Source organism: Schistocerca cancellata, chromosome 2, assembly GCF_023864275.1.
Source record: "Schistocerca cancellata isolate TAMUIC-IGC-003103 chromosome 2, iqSchCanc2.1, whole genome shotgun sequence".
Lineage (NCBI taxonomy): Eukaryota > Metazoa > Arthropoda > Insecta > Orthoptera > Acrididae > Schistocerca > Schistocerca cancellata.
The window spans coordinates 256355899-256370397 of record NC_064627.1 but is presented as its reverse complement, the minus strand read 5'-3'; the positions used below and the strand labels follow the sequence as shown (position 1 = coordinate 256370397).

The 14499-nt window shown below is 44.1% G+C and overlaps 1 protein-coding gene across 1 annotated transcript in view; it reads left to right on the top strand.

The window, feature by feature from the left end:
- Positions 1-14499, top strand: part of LOC126161592 (glutathione S-transferase 1-1-like) — a 79607-nt gene that overhangs the window by 14931 nt on the left and 50177 nt on the right. Inside the window, exons 2-3 of the mRNA XM_049917539.1 lie at positions 5635-5824; positions 12542-12600. Coding sequence (XP_049773496.1) covers positions 5672-5824; positions 12542-12600 — 212 coding nt within the window. The 5' untranslated portion in view covers positions 5635-5671. The remainder of the gene's footprint in view (positions 1-5634; positions 5825-12541; positions 12601-14499) is intronic.

Sequence of the window (14499 nt, the reverse complement as noted above, 5' to 3'; positions counted from 1 at the left end):
ACCGGGCCACTTTATTTTGAACTGAACAATCTAAAATGCTTGTAAACAATTCGTATCCACAGGAATACCGCTACGTATTTGTTACTGTCGCCGAAGCCTGTAACTGTTATCACTTAATACAATGCAGACTGATAGTCTCATCTCAATGTACAAGTGACTACACTCTTTGCTACACAGTTCTGACTAATACGTCTGACAGGTCGCAGCTGGATCTGTCCTAAGACTGTGCTGTCGTAGCAGGCAATGATTACAGAGTGAGTGAGCTGCGCTGTGCTCTGATGCAAGTAAGCTTCCGATAGCGACGGCGTGTCCAACTTCTTTAGGGTTGTCTACTCCGACGTCTTTTATTCGTTGCTGCGTCAGGTAGCGACTGTCCTCACTTGTGGTTCCGCCATGAGGTATCGTTTTTGACGTGGGACCACGTATTTCAGAGGCCACAACAATATCTAATAAATTTAAATTTTTGGCTTGACAGTTTGACATCACAAGTACTAACGTTCAACATTATCTTGCACATTCTGTATTTTTGTCATCAGCTTATTGCGTGATGTGTGTTTTACCGAATATCGTATAAAGTCTCTAATAAGCTGAACAGGCCTATTGAGGTGTGACGCTCCTAGGTCAGAAGAAAGCGTGTATCACTTACCTATCGCCCTGTTACACCCACGAATGATGAAACGACACTCCGGTATTCCTCTCCGTGTGCCATTTTGTTCCTGACACATTCGCACCCCCCGGAAGCGATAGTTTCTATGTCCTTTCATTCTGAAAGTCTACAGTTAATCATCTGACGACAGTGTTCAGAGTGGACGGGAATTCAATCCGTGTCATTAGGTCAACGCTGTCGAGGACACGACGCCGTTCAACCAAACCAGTAGGGCCACCACATAGCGCGGCATCCATTCTGAGATGCAACAACGAGTAAGACGGGTAGAGTTTTAAACTGCGAGGAACCAGAAAATTGAAGAAATGTTGAGACGTGGTAAAGATAAGACCGGCCTAAGAGTACCAGTTATTTATAATGTTCTGTTGCGCGTTCAAAATGGCTCTGAGCACTATGGGAATTAACATCTATGGTCATCAGCCCCTTCTGTTGCGAGGGTGGCAGCAGTGACGTGGGGCAGTCTATGCGGAACGCCGAACGTCGTGCTGAATATCGTCACAAAAATTTTGAAAAATCACTGGTGGCCAATAACAGTCTAATAAACAACACAAGATTATGTTTGATAAAACAAGGATTCTGCCTCAGGATTCGAACTACGGGGACTGCGATTAAGTAAGCGGTGGAAACTAGACTATCTGATAGCAACTTCCATAAAGACGCCGACTGCGCAGTTAGTAATGTATGAAAGAGCGCACTTGATAAAGAAAGATCACAGAGGAAGACTTCTCACAGTTTTCCATCTGATATGAATGACGGGCTGCAAATGATGCTAGACAGCGAGTACAAACGTATTTTGTGGTTGAAGAGGTTGCCTCCTGAAGACTCGGCATCTCCATGACGTTATCATGATGAAATCCTGCCAATCGAATGCCGTCTTCAGGGCATAAATGGGAAAGCCTCGGCAGTTTACCATAGTTAGACATAGCCCCTGAAGACGATGATGAAAGCAGTCAACGAAGGCTTGGAATTTTGTTTGAATTTGATGTGGCCACTTAATCGACAAATTTTTATCTAAGCGTTACAACACGAAAGACTTCACGTTAAACTTTTTCTAGGGCGGTATCACTGTCCACGGGGGAACATGGGTATCATGGCGTGGGTTTAACGGAAGGGGAAGTTGAGAGGGCGTGTTGAAAGTTCAAATATTTCCCTCACCCCTTCGCCCCTCCCCCCCCCCCCACACACACACAGGAAATATTCTAAGAAAAACCTGGATTCCTCATTAACGCAGGTGTCTGCTCTACCTTCCTGGCAGCTTTGTATTTTCGCGCTTAATACGATGCCTTCGCATTTCTCACATCTCCCAACGCATTCCTAACACAAAGAGGTGGCCGCGTTGTCTATCTGACGATAAGTAATTGACCAGTGACAACGCGCGCGCCCCCTAATAGCCTGCACGACTAGTATCCCATGTTCCTCGGCATACAGTATTGACGTAGACCAGGGCCCCAGATTTTCACATTTTCCGCTCTCTATCGAACAATCGCCAAGGAATTTCCTCGTGGTTCGACGAGTTCATCGCCTCAAAACCCCGCGATATCTACAGTCGCAGAATCTAAAACTTACTGCAGCATTGTTAGACTGTTGGAAATAGTGAAGGAGAACACATAATTGATGACTAACGTCTCAGTTATGTATATCTGTTGTCTTTATTAAACTTACGGAAAACACTACTAACTTATGCACCGCCACTTGATTATTATTATTATTATTATTATTATTACTTGGAGGAATATGAACGATGAAGTATGCATACACACATCATCAAATCATCGACATCAGCTATTCAATAAAAGCCTCATATTCCGTACATTTCAGGAACAGAATGGTATGTACAAGCACACCATTTTGTTCTTGAAACATTCCAAGTACGACAGATTTGCAAATTTACATATCTCATCTGAGTCAGTGGGGATATACTCAGGATCATGGTCAGATATCAGGATGACTCAGTACATCTTCGGTTTCTTACAACTCGTCAAAAGTGGCTATAATCCTTCAAAACGTACAAGGATATCTCTGATACCCCTTAGTCACCCATTTTACCTATCGCTTGCCATTATGTTTCCGCACAAGGCTACCCTGATTTAAGAGGAGTGAAATTAGAGCTTTTGACCCGGTTTATTACATTCTCCTGCTCGTAGGTAGCGCCGTTTGACCTATAACTCAAAATTCACGGCAGTGATGCTTACCATTGTGTTACTTGAGCCGCTCAAATACACTACCGACCATTAGAATTCCTAAACCACAAAGATGACGTGCTACAGACGCGAAATTTAACCGACAGGAAGAAGATGCTGTGATATGCAAATGATTAGCTTATCAGAACATTCACACAAGGTTGGCGCCGTTGGCGACACCTACAACGTGTTGGCATGAGGAAAGTTTCCAATCGATTTCTCATACACAAACAGCAGTTGACCGGAGTTGTCTGGTGAAACTTCGTTGTGATGTCTCGTGTAAGGAGGAGAAATGCGTACCATCACGTTTCCGACTTTGATAAAGGTCGGATTGTAGCCTATCGCGATAGCGATTTATCGTATCACGACATTGCTGCTCGCGTTGCTCGAGATCCAATGACTATTAGCTGAATATGGAATCGGTGGATTGAGGAGAGTAATACGGAACGCCGTGCTGGATCCCAACGGTCTCGCATCAGTAGCAGTCGAGATGACAGGCATCTCATCTGCATGGCTGTAACGGATCGTGCAGCCAAGTCTCGATCCCTGAGTCAACAGATGGGGGCGTCTGCAAGACAACCATGTGCACGAACAGTTCGAGGACGTTTGCAGCAGCATGGACTATCAGCTCGGAGACCATGGCTGCGGTTACCCTTGACGCTGCATCACAGACAGGAGCGCCTGCGATGGTGTACTCAACGACGAACCTGGGTGCACAAATGGCAAAACGCCATTTTTTCGGATGAATCCAGGTTCTGTTTACACCGTCATGATGGTCGCATCCGTGTTTGGCGACATCGCGGTGAACGCTCATTGGAAGCGTGTATTCGTCATCGCCATACTGGCGTATCACCTGGCGTGATGGTGTGGGGTGCCATCGGTTACACGTCTCGGTCACCTCTTGTTCGCATTGACGGCACTTTGAACAGTGGACGTTGCATTTCAGATGCGTTACGACCCGTAGCTCTACCCTTCATTCGATCCCTGCGAAACCCTACATTTCAACAGGATAATGCACGACCGCGCGTTGCAGGTCCTGTACGAGCCTTTGTGGATACAGAAAATGTTCGAGTGCTGCCCTGGCCAGCACATTCTCCAGATCTCTCAGCAACTGAAAACGTCTGGTCAATGGTGGCCGAGCAACTGGCTCGTCACAATACGCCAGTCACTACTCTTGATGAACTGTGGTGTCGTATTGAAGCTGCATGGGCAGCTGTACCTGTACACGCCATCCAAGCTCTGTTTGACTCAATGCGAAAGCGTATCAAGGCCGTTATTACGGCCAGAGGTGGTTGTTCTGGGTACTGATTTCTCAGGATCTATGCACCCAAATTGCGTGAAAATGTAATCACATTTCAGTTCTGGTATAATATATTAGTCCAATGATTAGCCGTTTATCATGTGCATTTCTTCTTGGTGTAGCAGTTTTAATGGCCGGTAGTGTAACTTATGTACCAGCACTTTATTATTATTATTATTATTATTATTATTATTACTTGGAGGAATATGAACGAAGAAGTATGCATACACACATCATCAAATTTTCGACATTAGCTATTCAATAATAGCCTCACATTGCGTACATTTCAGGAACAGTATGGTATGTACAAGCATACTATTTTGTTATTGAAACATTCTAAGTACGACAGATTTGTAAATTTACATATCTCCGAATCATCTGAGTCAGTGGGGATGTACTCAACTCCTGGTCGGAGATAATCGGATGACTCAGAACATCTTCGTTTCCTTGAAACTCTTCAAAAGTGGCTATAATCTTTGAAAACGTACAAGGCTATATCCGATACCTCTTAGTCAGTCATTTTACCTATCACTTGGCATTATGTTTTCGTACAAGGCAACCCGGATTTAGACGGAGTAAAATAGCAGGTCAGCAACTGGAAGCAGTTAATACCATAAATTATCTGGGAGTACGCATTAGGAGTGATTTAAAATGGAATGATCATATAATGTTGATCGTCGGTAAAGCAGATGCCAGACTGAGATTCATTGGAAGAATCTTAAGGAAATGCAATCCGAAAACAAAGGAAGTAGGTTACAGTACGCTTGTTCGCCCACTGCTTGAATACTGCTCAGCAGTGTGGGATCCGTACCAGATAGAGTTGATAGAAGATATAGAGAAGATCCAACGGAGAGCAGCGCGCTTCGTTACAGGATCATTTAGTAATCGCGAAAGCGTTACGGAGACGATAGACAAACTCCAGTGGAAGACTCTGCAAGAGAGACGCTCAGTAGCTCGGTACGGGCTTTTGTCAAAGTTTCGAGAACATACCTTCACCGAAGAGTCAAGCAGTATATTGCTCCCTCCTACGTATATCTCGCGAAGAGACCATGAGGATAAAATCAGAGAGATTAGAGCCCACACAGAGGCATACCGACAATCCTTCTTTCCACGAACAATACGAGACTGGAATAGAAGGGAGAACCGATAGAGGTACTCAAGGTACCCTCCGCCACACACCGTCAGGTGGCTTGCGGAGTATGGATGTAGATGTAGATGTAGATGTAAATTAGAACTTTTGACCCGGTGTATTACATTCTCCTGCTCATAGGTAGCGCCGTTTGACCTACAACTCTAAATTCACGGCAGTGGTGCTTACCACTGTGTTACCTGATCCGCTCAAATAGCACTAGGAGCTAGTCTGAGTTTTGACTGCTTGCATAATATTGATAAATATTTGGGCTGAAATTAAGTATCGGGAATTGTGTACTCGGAAAATGGAGACAGAGCCACCTCCCCTGTAATACGCCCACGTGCACCGTTGCCCGCAGGGAGGCGACGAAGCAGCCCCCGGCGACGGCGAAGACGATGGCGCCACAGGCACCCCCCCTGCTGTACTACATGGCGGCCAGCCCGCCGTGCCGCTCAGTGCTGCTTCTGGCGCGCGCCCTGGGGCTGCGTATCATACTGCGCGAGCTCAACGTACTGGCTGGCGAGCAACTCGACGCCGCCTTCATCAAGGTGACGCCGTCCACTTCACGTTCCACGTTCTCCTCCACTGCCTCGCCAAATACTGAGAGTGGACTCGACATAATAGTAGTAGTAGTAGCAGCTTAATACATCCGTAGATATCTTTTTACAAGGGTATAGCACATGTCAAAGTATTTACAAATTAAGAGCAATTTAAAATAAGATAATTCGTATACACACATATTTACAGACTTCCAGTTAGAAACAATCATTAGATTTACTCCTGGCATACAATACTTTTTTTTACAAATAACTTATTAAATAACGTAATGATAAATTGTTCACTCAAATCTCACTATCAGTCACTGCACACACTATACACACATTGCTTCATAACACTTCACTCACTACACACACACACACACACACACACACACACACACACTCACACTAGTGATCTCTGGGCGATTTTCTGTACCGCAACTTCCCATTTGCTATCCTGAAAAACTCAGTCAGCATCCCTCCATAATGTGTGAGATGTTGAGCTCAAAAAGAGGAAGAGGTGTTAATATTGTACGATGCATAGCTTGGGGGTAAGTATTTCCAGAAAGGAAAAACAAGAAGGAAAAGTACATAAAGTGAAGATGTTATGTGTAATGTTGGATTTTTATAATCATTACTATTATTATTTATTTGTATAACATTTTTATCAAACCCCTTCTCTGCTTTAGCTAAGTAATCCTTCAATGTATAGAATGCATTGCATAAGAGGTACTTTTTAGCTGCCTTTTTAAACAAGTGTATTTTGGCAATTTCTTTAATCTCTTTTGGTAATTTTTGTACAGTTTTATTCCGTGGTAGAAAATGCTGTTTTGAGTTTTATATTTATTTTTTCTTGGTAGATGTAAGTTGAGTCTATCTCTTGTTGCATGGTCATGGACAGAGCTGTTTGTGCAGTAATTACCTATATTATTTTCGATGTGTACAACTGACTGGTAAATGCATTCACATGGAGCAGTTAAAACGCCCATTGTTCTGAACAGATCTTTACAATGAGCTCAACTAGTATTTTTGGTTATTATTCAATGCGAATTATGCAATGCGCATGAACAGGTCCATTCCGTCCTCCTAGATTTTTGAAACGCGTTCCCGGTGTGCCACACCGTCGACTTCTGACCAGAATACACAAATATCACGCAATCTTCGTTCATGTCCGTTCGGTTCCAGGAATGTTTGACTAAAAGAACACATCACACCCTACAACAAGTGTTCCACAGAAACAAAAAGTGACAGCGGGTTCATTCTAAGGAATATGATGCCAGTTTTCCAGTGTGCATAAACCATTTATGATGTACTGTCTGTTTATAAATAAAGTGCAGCTACTCATGGAGGCTCAGTGTGGACTGTAATTACCGTATAGCAGCGAAACTTAACAGATATGCTAATGCATTGATGCAGAACCGATTTATGCTGGAAAAAATTAGTTCTAGTTTTGGCCACCAGGTGCAAATCTGGCGCTGTACACTGTCTGTGTACTATCCGTACTGTCATTTCACAAGGCATAACGTGAGTGACCGATATGTCTATCGAGAAGACAGTGTTAGTGAAATGGTTTTAATTGAACGGCAGCAGTTACAGTGCTGCACTGAAAGACTGAAAAGTCCGAGGAGAGAGCTGAGGTCATTAAATAGTTTAAAGAAGCTGATAATGAAATTCGAAAATACGGGTGAGTTTAGTGTGGCACCTAGAAGAGGAAGGCGTCCTGTTCCGAAGGAAGTTATTTACGAGGTTGTTGTTGCTGTAACTGAACATGAAACACGTGCCCCGAGTAGTGCTACTGTCCATGTATTGTCACGAGAATTGTACACCCCATGGTCAACAGTAGGAAACGTTTCGTGGTCTATTTTACACTGGTCCCCGTGGCGCAGCAATTGAAACCTCAGGACACACAGCAATGCTCTGAAGTTTGTTTTCGCTTTCTATTATCCCAGAAGAGTCAAGTTAGCCAGGACCGCTAGCAATCATTTTTATTACTACGAGCAATTTCGAGAGATCTACGCCATCATCATCGGATCTTGTAACATTATTAATTGCAAATGCTTGTTAAAATATTAAAAGTCACGTAGTGATATTGTGTCAAATAAAACGCAGCGGGGAACATCAGCATGTCACAAAGAAGGTAACACACAGCTGGAACATACAGCATGTTGTGCATACGCTCCTATGCTGAGACATCAGCACAACATGGCCCATGTTTTAACTGTGGGCTACTTTGTGACATGCTGATGTTCCCTGCCACGGTTTATTAGACGCAATTTCACTATGTGACTTTCACCATTGTAATAAGCACGTACAATTAATAATGTTACAAGATCCGATTATGACAGCGTAGATCTTTCGAAAACGGTGACAGTAATAAAAAGAATTGCTGGCGATTTTGACAAATCTGATTCTTCCAGAATAATACAACTTTCAGATCACCCCAAACTGGTGCAATGTCAAAGATTCGTTTTCACCTTCTGGCACGGATCCAAGCTGATGACACGTGCCCAGGCAATATTACATGAAGTAGAAGTTACATTTTGCACTACAGGGTGCAGTGAATACACAAAACTGCCGAATTTGTTACTGTACGGTGTTGATTCACAACCGTCATTATTCACGGTCCATTCTTCGTTGAGAAGAATGCACCCAGAGGGCCTGTCAGGTCTACCGTGGCGTCTCCACGTTTTCGAGACCTCCCTGTAAAGTATGTGATTCCTTCTTTGGAAGAGAGCAACTCTGTGGAAACGCCTGTTTTCAGGCAAGGTGGCGTAACGCCTCATGTCGCTCGCCTAGTGAAAGATTTTCTTAATGCAATCTTCCACGAACATGTTATCTCCAGAGGTTTTCCAGATTCATAGCCTGCGAGATCACCTGATATGAATCGATGAGTCTTTTGTCTCTGGGAATATATAAGAGAATGCGTTTACCAGGGACACATTCGATCTCTACCTGATCTGAAGGCCAGTATATAATAACATTTTGCTCAGATTCTACCAGAACTGCTGTGAGTAACTGTCGATCACGTCGTTTTAAAGATGCAACATCTCACTGACGTCTCCGGCGCTCATAGCGAACAAAGTGTGTAAGCGGCAGTCGTTTGACATTTTTCTCGCGTCTGCTCCTAATCCACTGCATATGCAAACATTTCTTCAGCTTTTCTTGTATTCACACAGCCTGATTTACAACTGGTGGCAAAAACTGGAACAAATTTTCTTCCAGCGTAAATCGATTGCGCACTAACGCATTAAAACATCTAATTACCACATTTCGCTGCCCTACGACAATAACAGCCGAGGCTGGACCTCTGTGGGTAGATGCTCTTTAATTATGACCACCCGCTAGATATAGATAGCAGCATGTGACGTTTCTGTTACTTGGTATAATTAGCTCCAAACTATTTGTTCCAGTCTCTCGTTCCTGAGCGTTTGAATAAATCTAAGTTCTGCCTCAGGTGAAACGTCTATGAAATACAGGCCTTATATTCAAAATACCCGGACATGTGAAACGGATACTCAACCAAACTGCCTATTTCTGGCCCTAAATAACCGTATGACTGTGTGTTACATATATAACTCATCCCTACCCCCTTTTTTAGCATTTTGACAGGCGTCAGATAGGGATATATTTTGTCGCCATTCCTTTTCATATTTGTCGTAGATTTCATAATGAGAAAAACTATGGAAAACTCCAACATGAGAACACGTTTGAATGACCAAACAAGGTTTACGGATCTACATTTCCGTGATGACGTCGTTCTTCTTGCACAAAGCCCACAAAGCTTACAATAAATGACTATCAAGCTGGATAGGATAGTCAGTTTTGCAGGGCAAAAATGAACAGTAATAAAACGAAAACACTGTGCATAAAATGTGTATATGTCTACTCAAATTATGCCGCATGAAAATTGACCAATTTCCATATCTCAGAGCCTTATCTGTAATAATGGAGACGTAGATGCACATATCAACAGCAGAATTAGGAAAGCTTCCTCAGTCTTCGAATAAATGCAGTCCATGTGGTAATCAGATTCTGTAAGTATGTCCAAAGCTTCGACTGTACTCTTCTATCACGCTACCAATAGCCGTATTTGCATGTGAGACCTGGAACATGTCAGCAAAATCGGCACGCGAGCTCAACTTTTTCACCATCGATGCTTGAGGCGAATTTTAATGGTCAGTTATCGCGACCACTTTCAAACGTGAAGTAGTGACAAGAAGTGGTCTACGCAGACTGCACAAAATGGTTACTGAAATGAGACTGACACATGCGTGTCATGTTCTACACATGACAGATGGAAGAATCCCTAAATTAGTACTGTTGTGGAAACCAACATCTGGACACGGAAGCAGAGGAACACCTCAGAACACCTAGAAACGGACTTCCTCAAAGCATCTTCAACATGGACATGAACTGTGAACAAACTGAAAATTTGGCAGCTGATCGAGTTTACTGGAGGAAATATAATGCCTGATATGCTATATGGCATTGGGAAAACTATGTCTAAGTAAGTGTATGTAAAATGAAGTCCAAAGAATCTTCCAAGCAGTATTTATAATTCACTAATTTCACGTAATGTTCATCAACAAAAATCCTGCACTGCATTTTCAAGACGCGAACAAAAGCTTTCGATTGAGGGCGTTGTTGCAGCGTATATGCAACTTAGCACTACTCCGATGATGGTATTTAAGCACCGACATGCAGCACCGACAGTGGCCGCAACCTACAATTAACAAACATAACTGTTCCTCTTAAAACTATATCGTTCCTCCGTTACTTAAAATACATAACTGAGGCTATACTTCTACAGAAAACGTTGAAAATAAAGCTGGTCTGAATATAACACCCCGTCAGGAGAAAGAATGACTTTATTAATATGTTACCTATAGTATACAAAGATTTCAATGTTTATTTTGTAATTGGTCCATTGATAGATATGGAGAAAGAAATATAGTAATTACTGCAGAAAACATTAGAAATGCCATCAGGCGTACAGTCAGGCTGAAGGTTCTATACTTATGCACAAAACGTTGCATTCCAGTTTGATACACGTTCTATCCACACGATCAAAAATCACCGCCCTGAGACGGCTTCTTAGGTCATTTTAAGTAATGCAAATCTTGTTTTACAGTGACATTAACTAAATAAGTATATACACACACCAAAAAAGTTTTGCATCTCCCCAGTTCCCAGAACTCCTGAAGATACATGTTGACTAGGATATTGTATCACAGACACAGTCCCTTTGACTGTTCAGAGACTTCACTGAACCCGCCCAAGGATGTAAACAACCATGCATGAGCAGGGCCTATTAAACGGAGAGGGTCCGACAGCCGATCAGTTCCAGTCATTCCACTCAGTCAATACCGTGGTTCGATCGCATCCGCATTGTTACTTTGTGCCAGGAAGGGCTCTCAGCTAGAGAAGTGTCCACGCGTATTGTAGTGAACGAAAGCGATGTTGTTCGGACATGGAGGAGATACAGAGAGACAGGAATTGCCGATAACATGCCTCGGTCAGGCCGCCCGAGGGCTACTACTGCAGTGGATGACCGCTACCAATGGATTATGGCTCGGAGGAACCCTGACAGCAACGCCACCATGTTGAATAATGCTTATCGTGCAGCCACTGGAGATCGTGTTATGACTCAAACTGTGCGCAATAAGCCGCATGATGCGCAATTTCACTCCCGACGTCCATGGCGAGGTCCAAACCACGACACCATGCAGCGCGGTACAGATGGGTCCAACAACATGCCGAATGGACTGCTCAGGATTGGCATCACGTTCTCTTCACCGATGAGTGTCACATATGCCTTCAACCAGACAATCGTCGTGTTTGGAGGCAACCCAGTAGGCTGAACGCGTTGCTGTTTTGGGGTGGCATTATGTGGGGTCGAAGTACGCCGGCGGTGGTCATGGAAGGCGCCGTAGCGGCAGTACGTTACGTAAATGCCATCCTCCGACCGATAGTGCAACCATATCGGCAGGATATTGGCGAGGCATTCGTATTCGTGGAAGACAATTCGCGATCCCATCGTGCATATCTTGTAAATGGCTTCCTTCAGGATAACGACATCGCTCGACTAGAGTGGCCAGCATGTTCTCCATCGAACATGCCTGGGATGGATTGAAAAGGGCTGTTTATGGACGACGTGACCCACCAACCACTCTGAGGGATCTACGCCGAATGGCCGTTTATGAGTGGAACAATCTCGACCAACAGTGCCTTGATGAACTTGTGGATAGTATGCCACGACAAATACAGGCATGCATCAGTGCAAGAGCACGTGCCACTGTGTATTGGAGGTACCGGCGTGTACAGCAGTCTGGACCACCACCTCTGAAGGTCTCGCTGTATCGTATGCAATGTGTGGCTTTCATGAGCAATAAAAAGGGCGGAAATGATGTTTATGTTTATGTTGATCTCTATTCCAATTTTCTTTACAGGTTGCGGAACTCTCGGAACTCAGGTGATGCAAAACTTTTTTTGATGTGTGTAGAATACATACAATATGCAGTCGTCAACAATATTGCTCTTAAGTCGCCGGCACAGTGTCAAAAGCTACTGTTTCAAATTTATTTTACTCTTCAAAACTTTTCAGCTATTGCTTTACTTTGGTGATGTCGTCTTTAATGAACTATTTTACCATAATGAATGAACTGTATAAAACAAGTATGATGTGTTTTATTCTAACAATGCACAATTTCCAATCTTTCATTTCAGTTAAATCCGCAGCACACCGTTCCAACATTAGATGACAATGGTTTCATTTTGTGGGAAAGGTAAGTCAATATTCAAATCCCTTCCGTTTTTCACACTGCAAAATGACAGCTTATGAAATCAAATTACCAAGGCCACAAAATAAAATCTGAACAAAACTATCCGTAGACACTTGTGTAATGCGGAATTGATCACAAGACGTCACGAAAGGTGGACCGGCCAGTATAAAAGGAGCATTGTGTTGTCAGCAGAGAAGTAATAACAGCAGAATAGGTAGGCCAGTATTGCTCAGTGACTTCGAACGTGTTCTAGTCATTCGATGTCACCAAATTAACAGACACATCAGAGATATTTCTGACCTTCGAAGACTGCCCAAGTTGACCGCTGGTGATGCGACTGGGAAGTGGAAGCGCAAAGGAACAGCAACAACTCAAGCAAAACGAGGCAGACCTCACGTAATGGTGGACAGGAACCGCCTTGCATTGCGGTGGGTGGCTCTAAAATTCGCATGAAATAACGAAGGGAATCACTCGTGAGTTCCAGCCAGCAGTCCAGCCAACACAGTGACTGTGCGTAGGGGGCTGGAGTGACGATCATGCTGTGCCCTGCGATAATCCGAAGGAAGGGTTTGGGTTGGCGGATGCATGGATGTCACCTGCCATCACGTGCTGTGAAATAGGTAAAGTACGGTGGAGGTGGTGTTACGTTAAAGGTTTTTTTTTCGTTGTTAGGGTGTGATCCCCATACTGCGTTTACGAAATAATAACTGGAAACGATATGGGGCCGACCGGAGTGGCCGAGCGGTCCTAGGCGCTTCAGTCTGGAACCGCGCGACCGCTGCTGTCGCAGGTTCGAATCCTGCTTCGGGGATGGATGTGTGTGATGTCCTTAGGTTAGTTAGATTTAAGTAGTTCTAAGTTATAGGGGACTGATGACCTAAGAAGTTAAGTCCCATAGTGCTCAGAGCCATTTGAACCATTTTTTTTAAATCTAACTAACCTAAGGACATCACAGACATCCATGCCTGAGGAAGGATTGGAACCTGCGACCATAGCGGTTCCAGAATGAAGCGCCTAGAACCGCTCAGCGACACCGGCGGCCCAGACGTTCAACGATCAACGCTGCTGATGTCGTGATACGTGTGCTGCATTAGGACTGACATCGGCCCGAATGTAAATTCAGCGTCACCCGTGAACAGAATACTGCTTACAAACAGGGAATTCAGTGTACACTGTTGTTGCAGTCTTTGGCAGAATTCTCTCTATGAGGGAAATCTGTATTGTTGAGGGATTGCACTCGCTGGAGATGATATAGATAGAGTACTTGCCGATTAAAACCCGCCACACACTCTTCTGTCGCCCTTGGATAGCAGTCCTTCTTTTCGAAGTACTCGAACGTTTGTGTACAATGCGCACCTTTTCCTCAACATCGGGTTCAAATGTTCAAATGTGTGTTTGAATTCCTAAGGGAGCAAACTGCTTAGGTCATCGGTCCCTACACCACTTAATCTAACTTATGCTAAGAACAACTCACACAACCATGCCCGAGGGAGGACTCGAACCTCCGGGGGGAAGGGCCGCGCAGTCCGTGACATGGCTCCTTAACATCGGGTGTTAAGCATATGCGTCGACCTTCTCGTACTGGTGTGCGAAAACTCTCGGTTTCTCTAACGCACTGACATGCCCGGCTAAATGTACGCCTGTCGGGCTGTCTGCGGAGAAGAAAAGCTTCTTCATACAATCGTGCAGCCTCCAGGGCACTGCCTGCCATTCGCTTTGCCATACATGAAGTGCAAGTCGTAACTGATTGTGAGGCCGCTACGGCACAGTGCATGGAGGGGGAAAGGGTAGTAGTTGCGCACGCGTAAAGTAACAGATAGTCGATCCAAAACCGTGAGAAACCAACGTAAACACGGCGGTACCCAGGGGCGTTTACAGGTGGTTCCCAACTCTAATTAATGC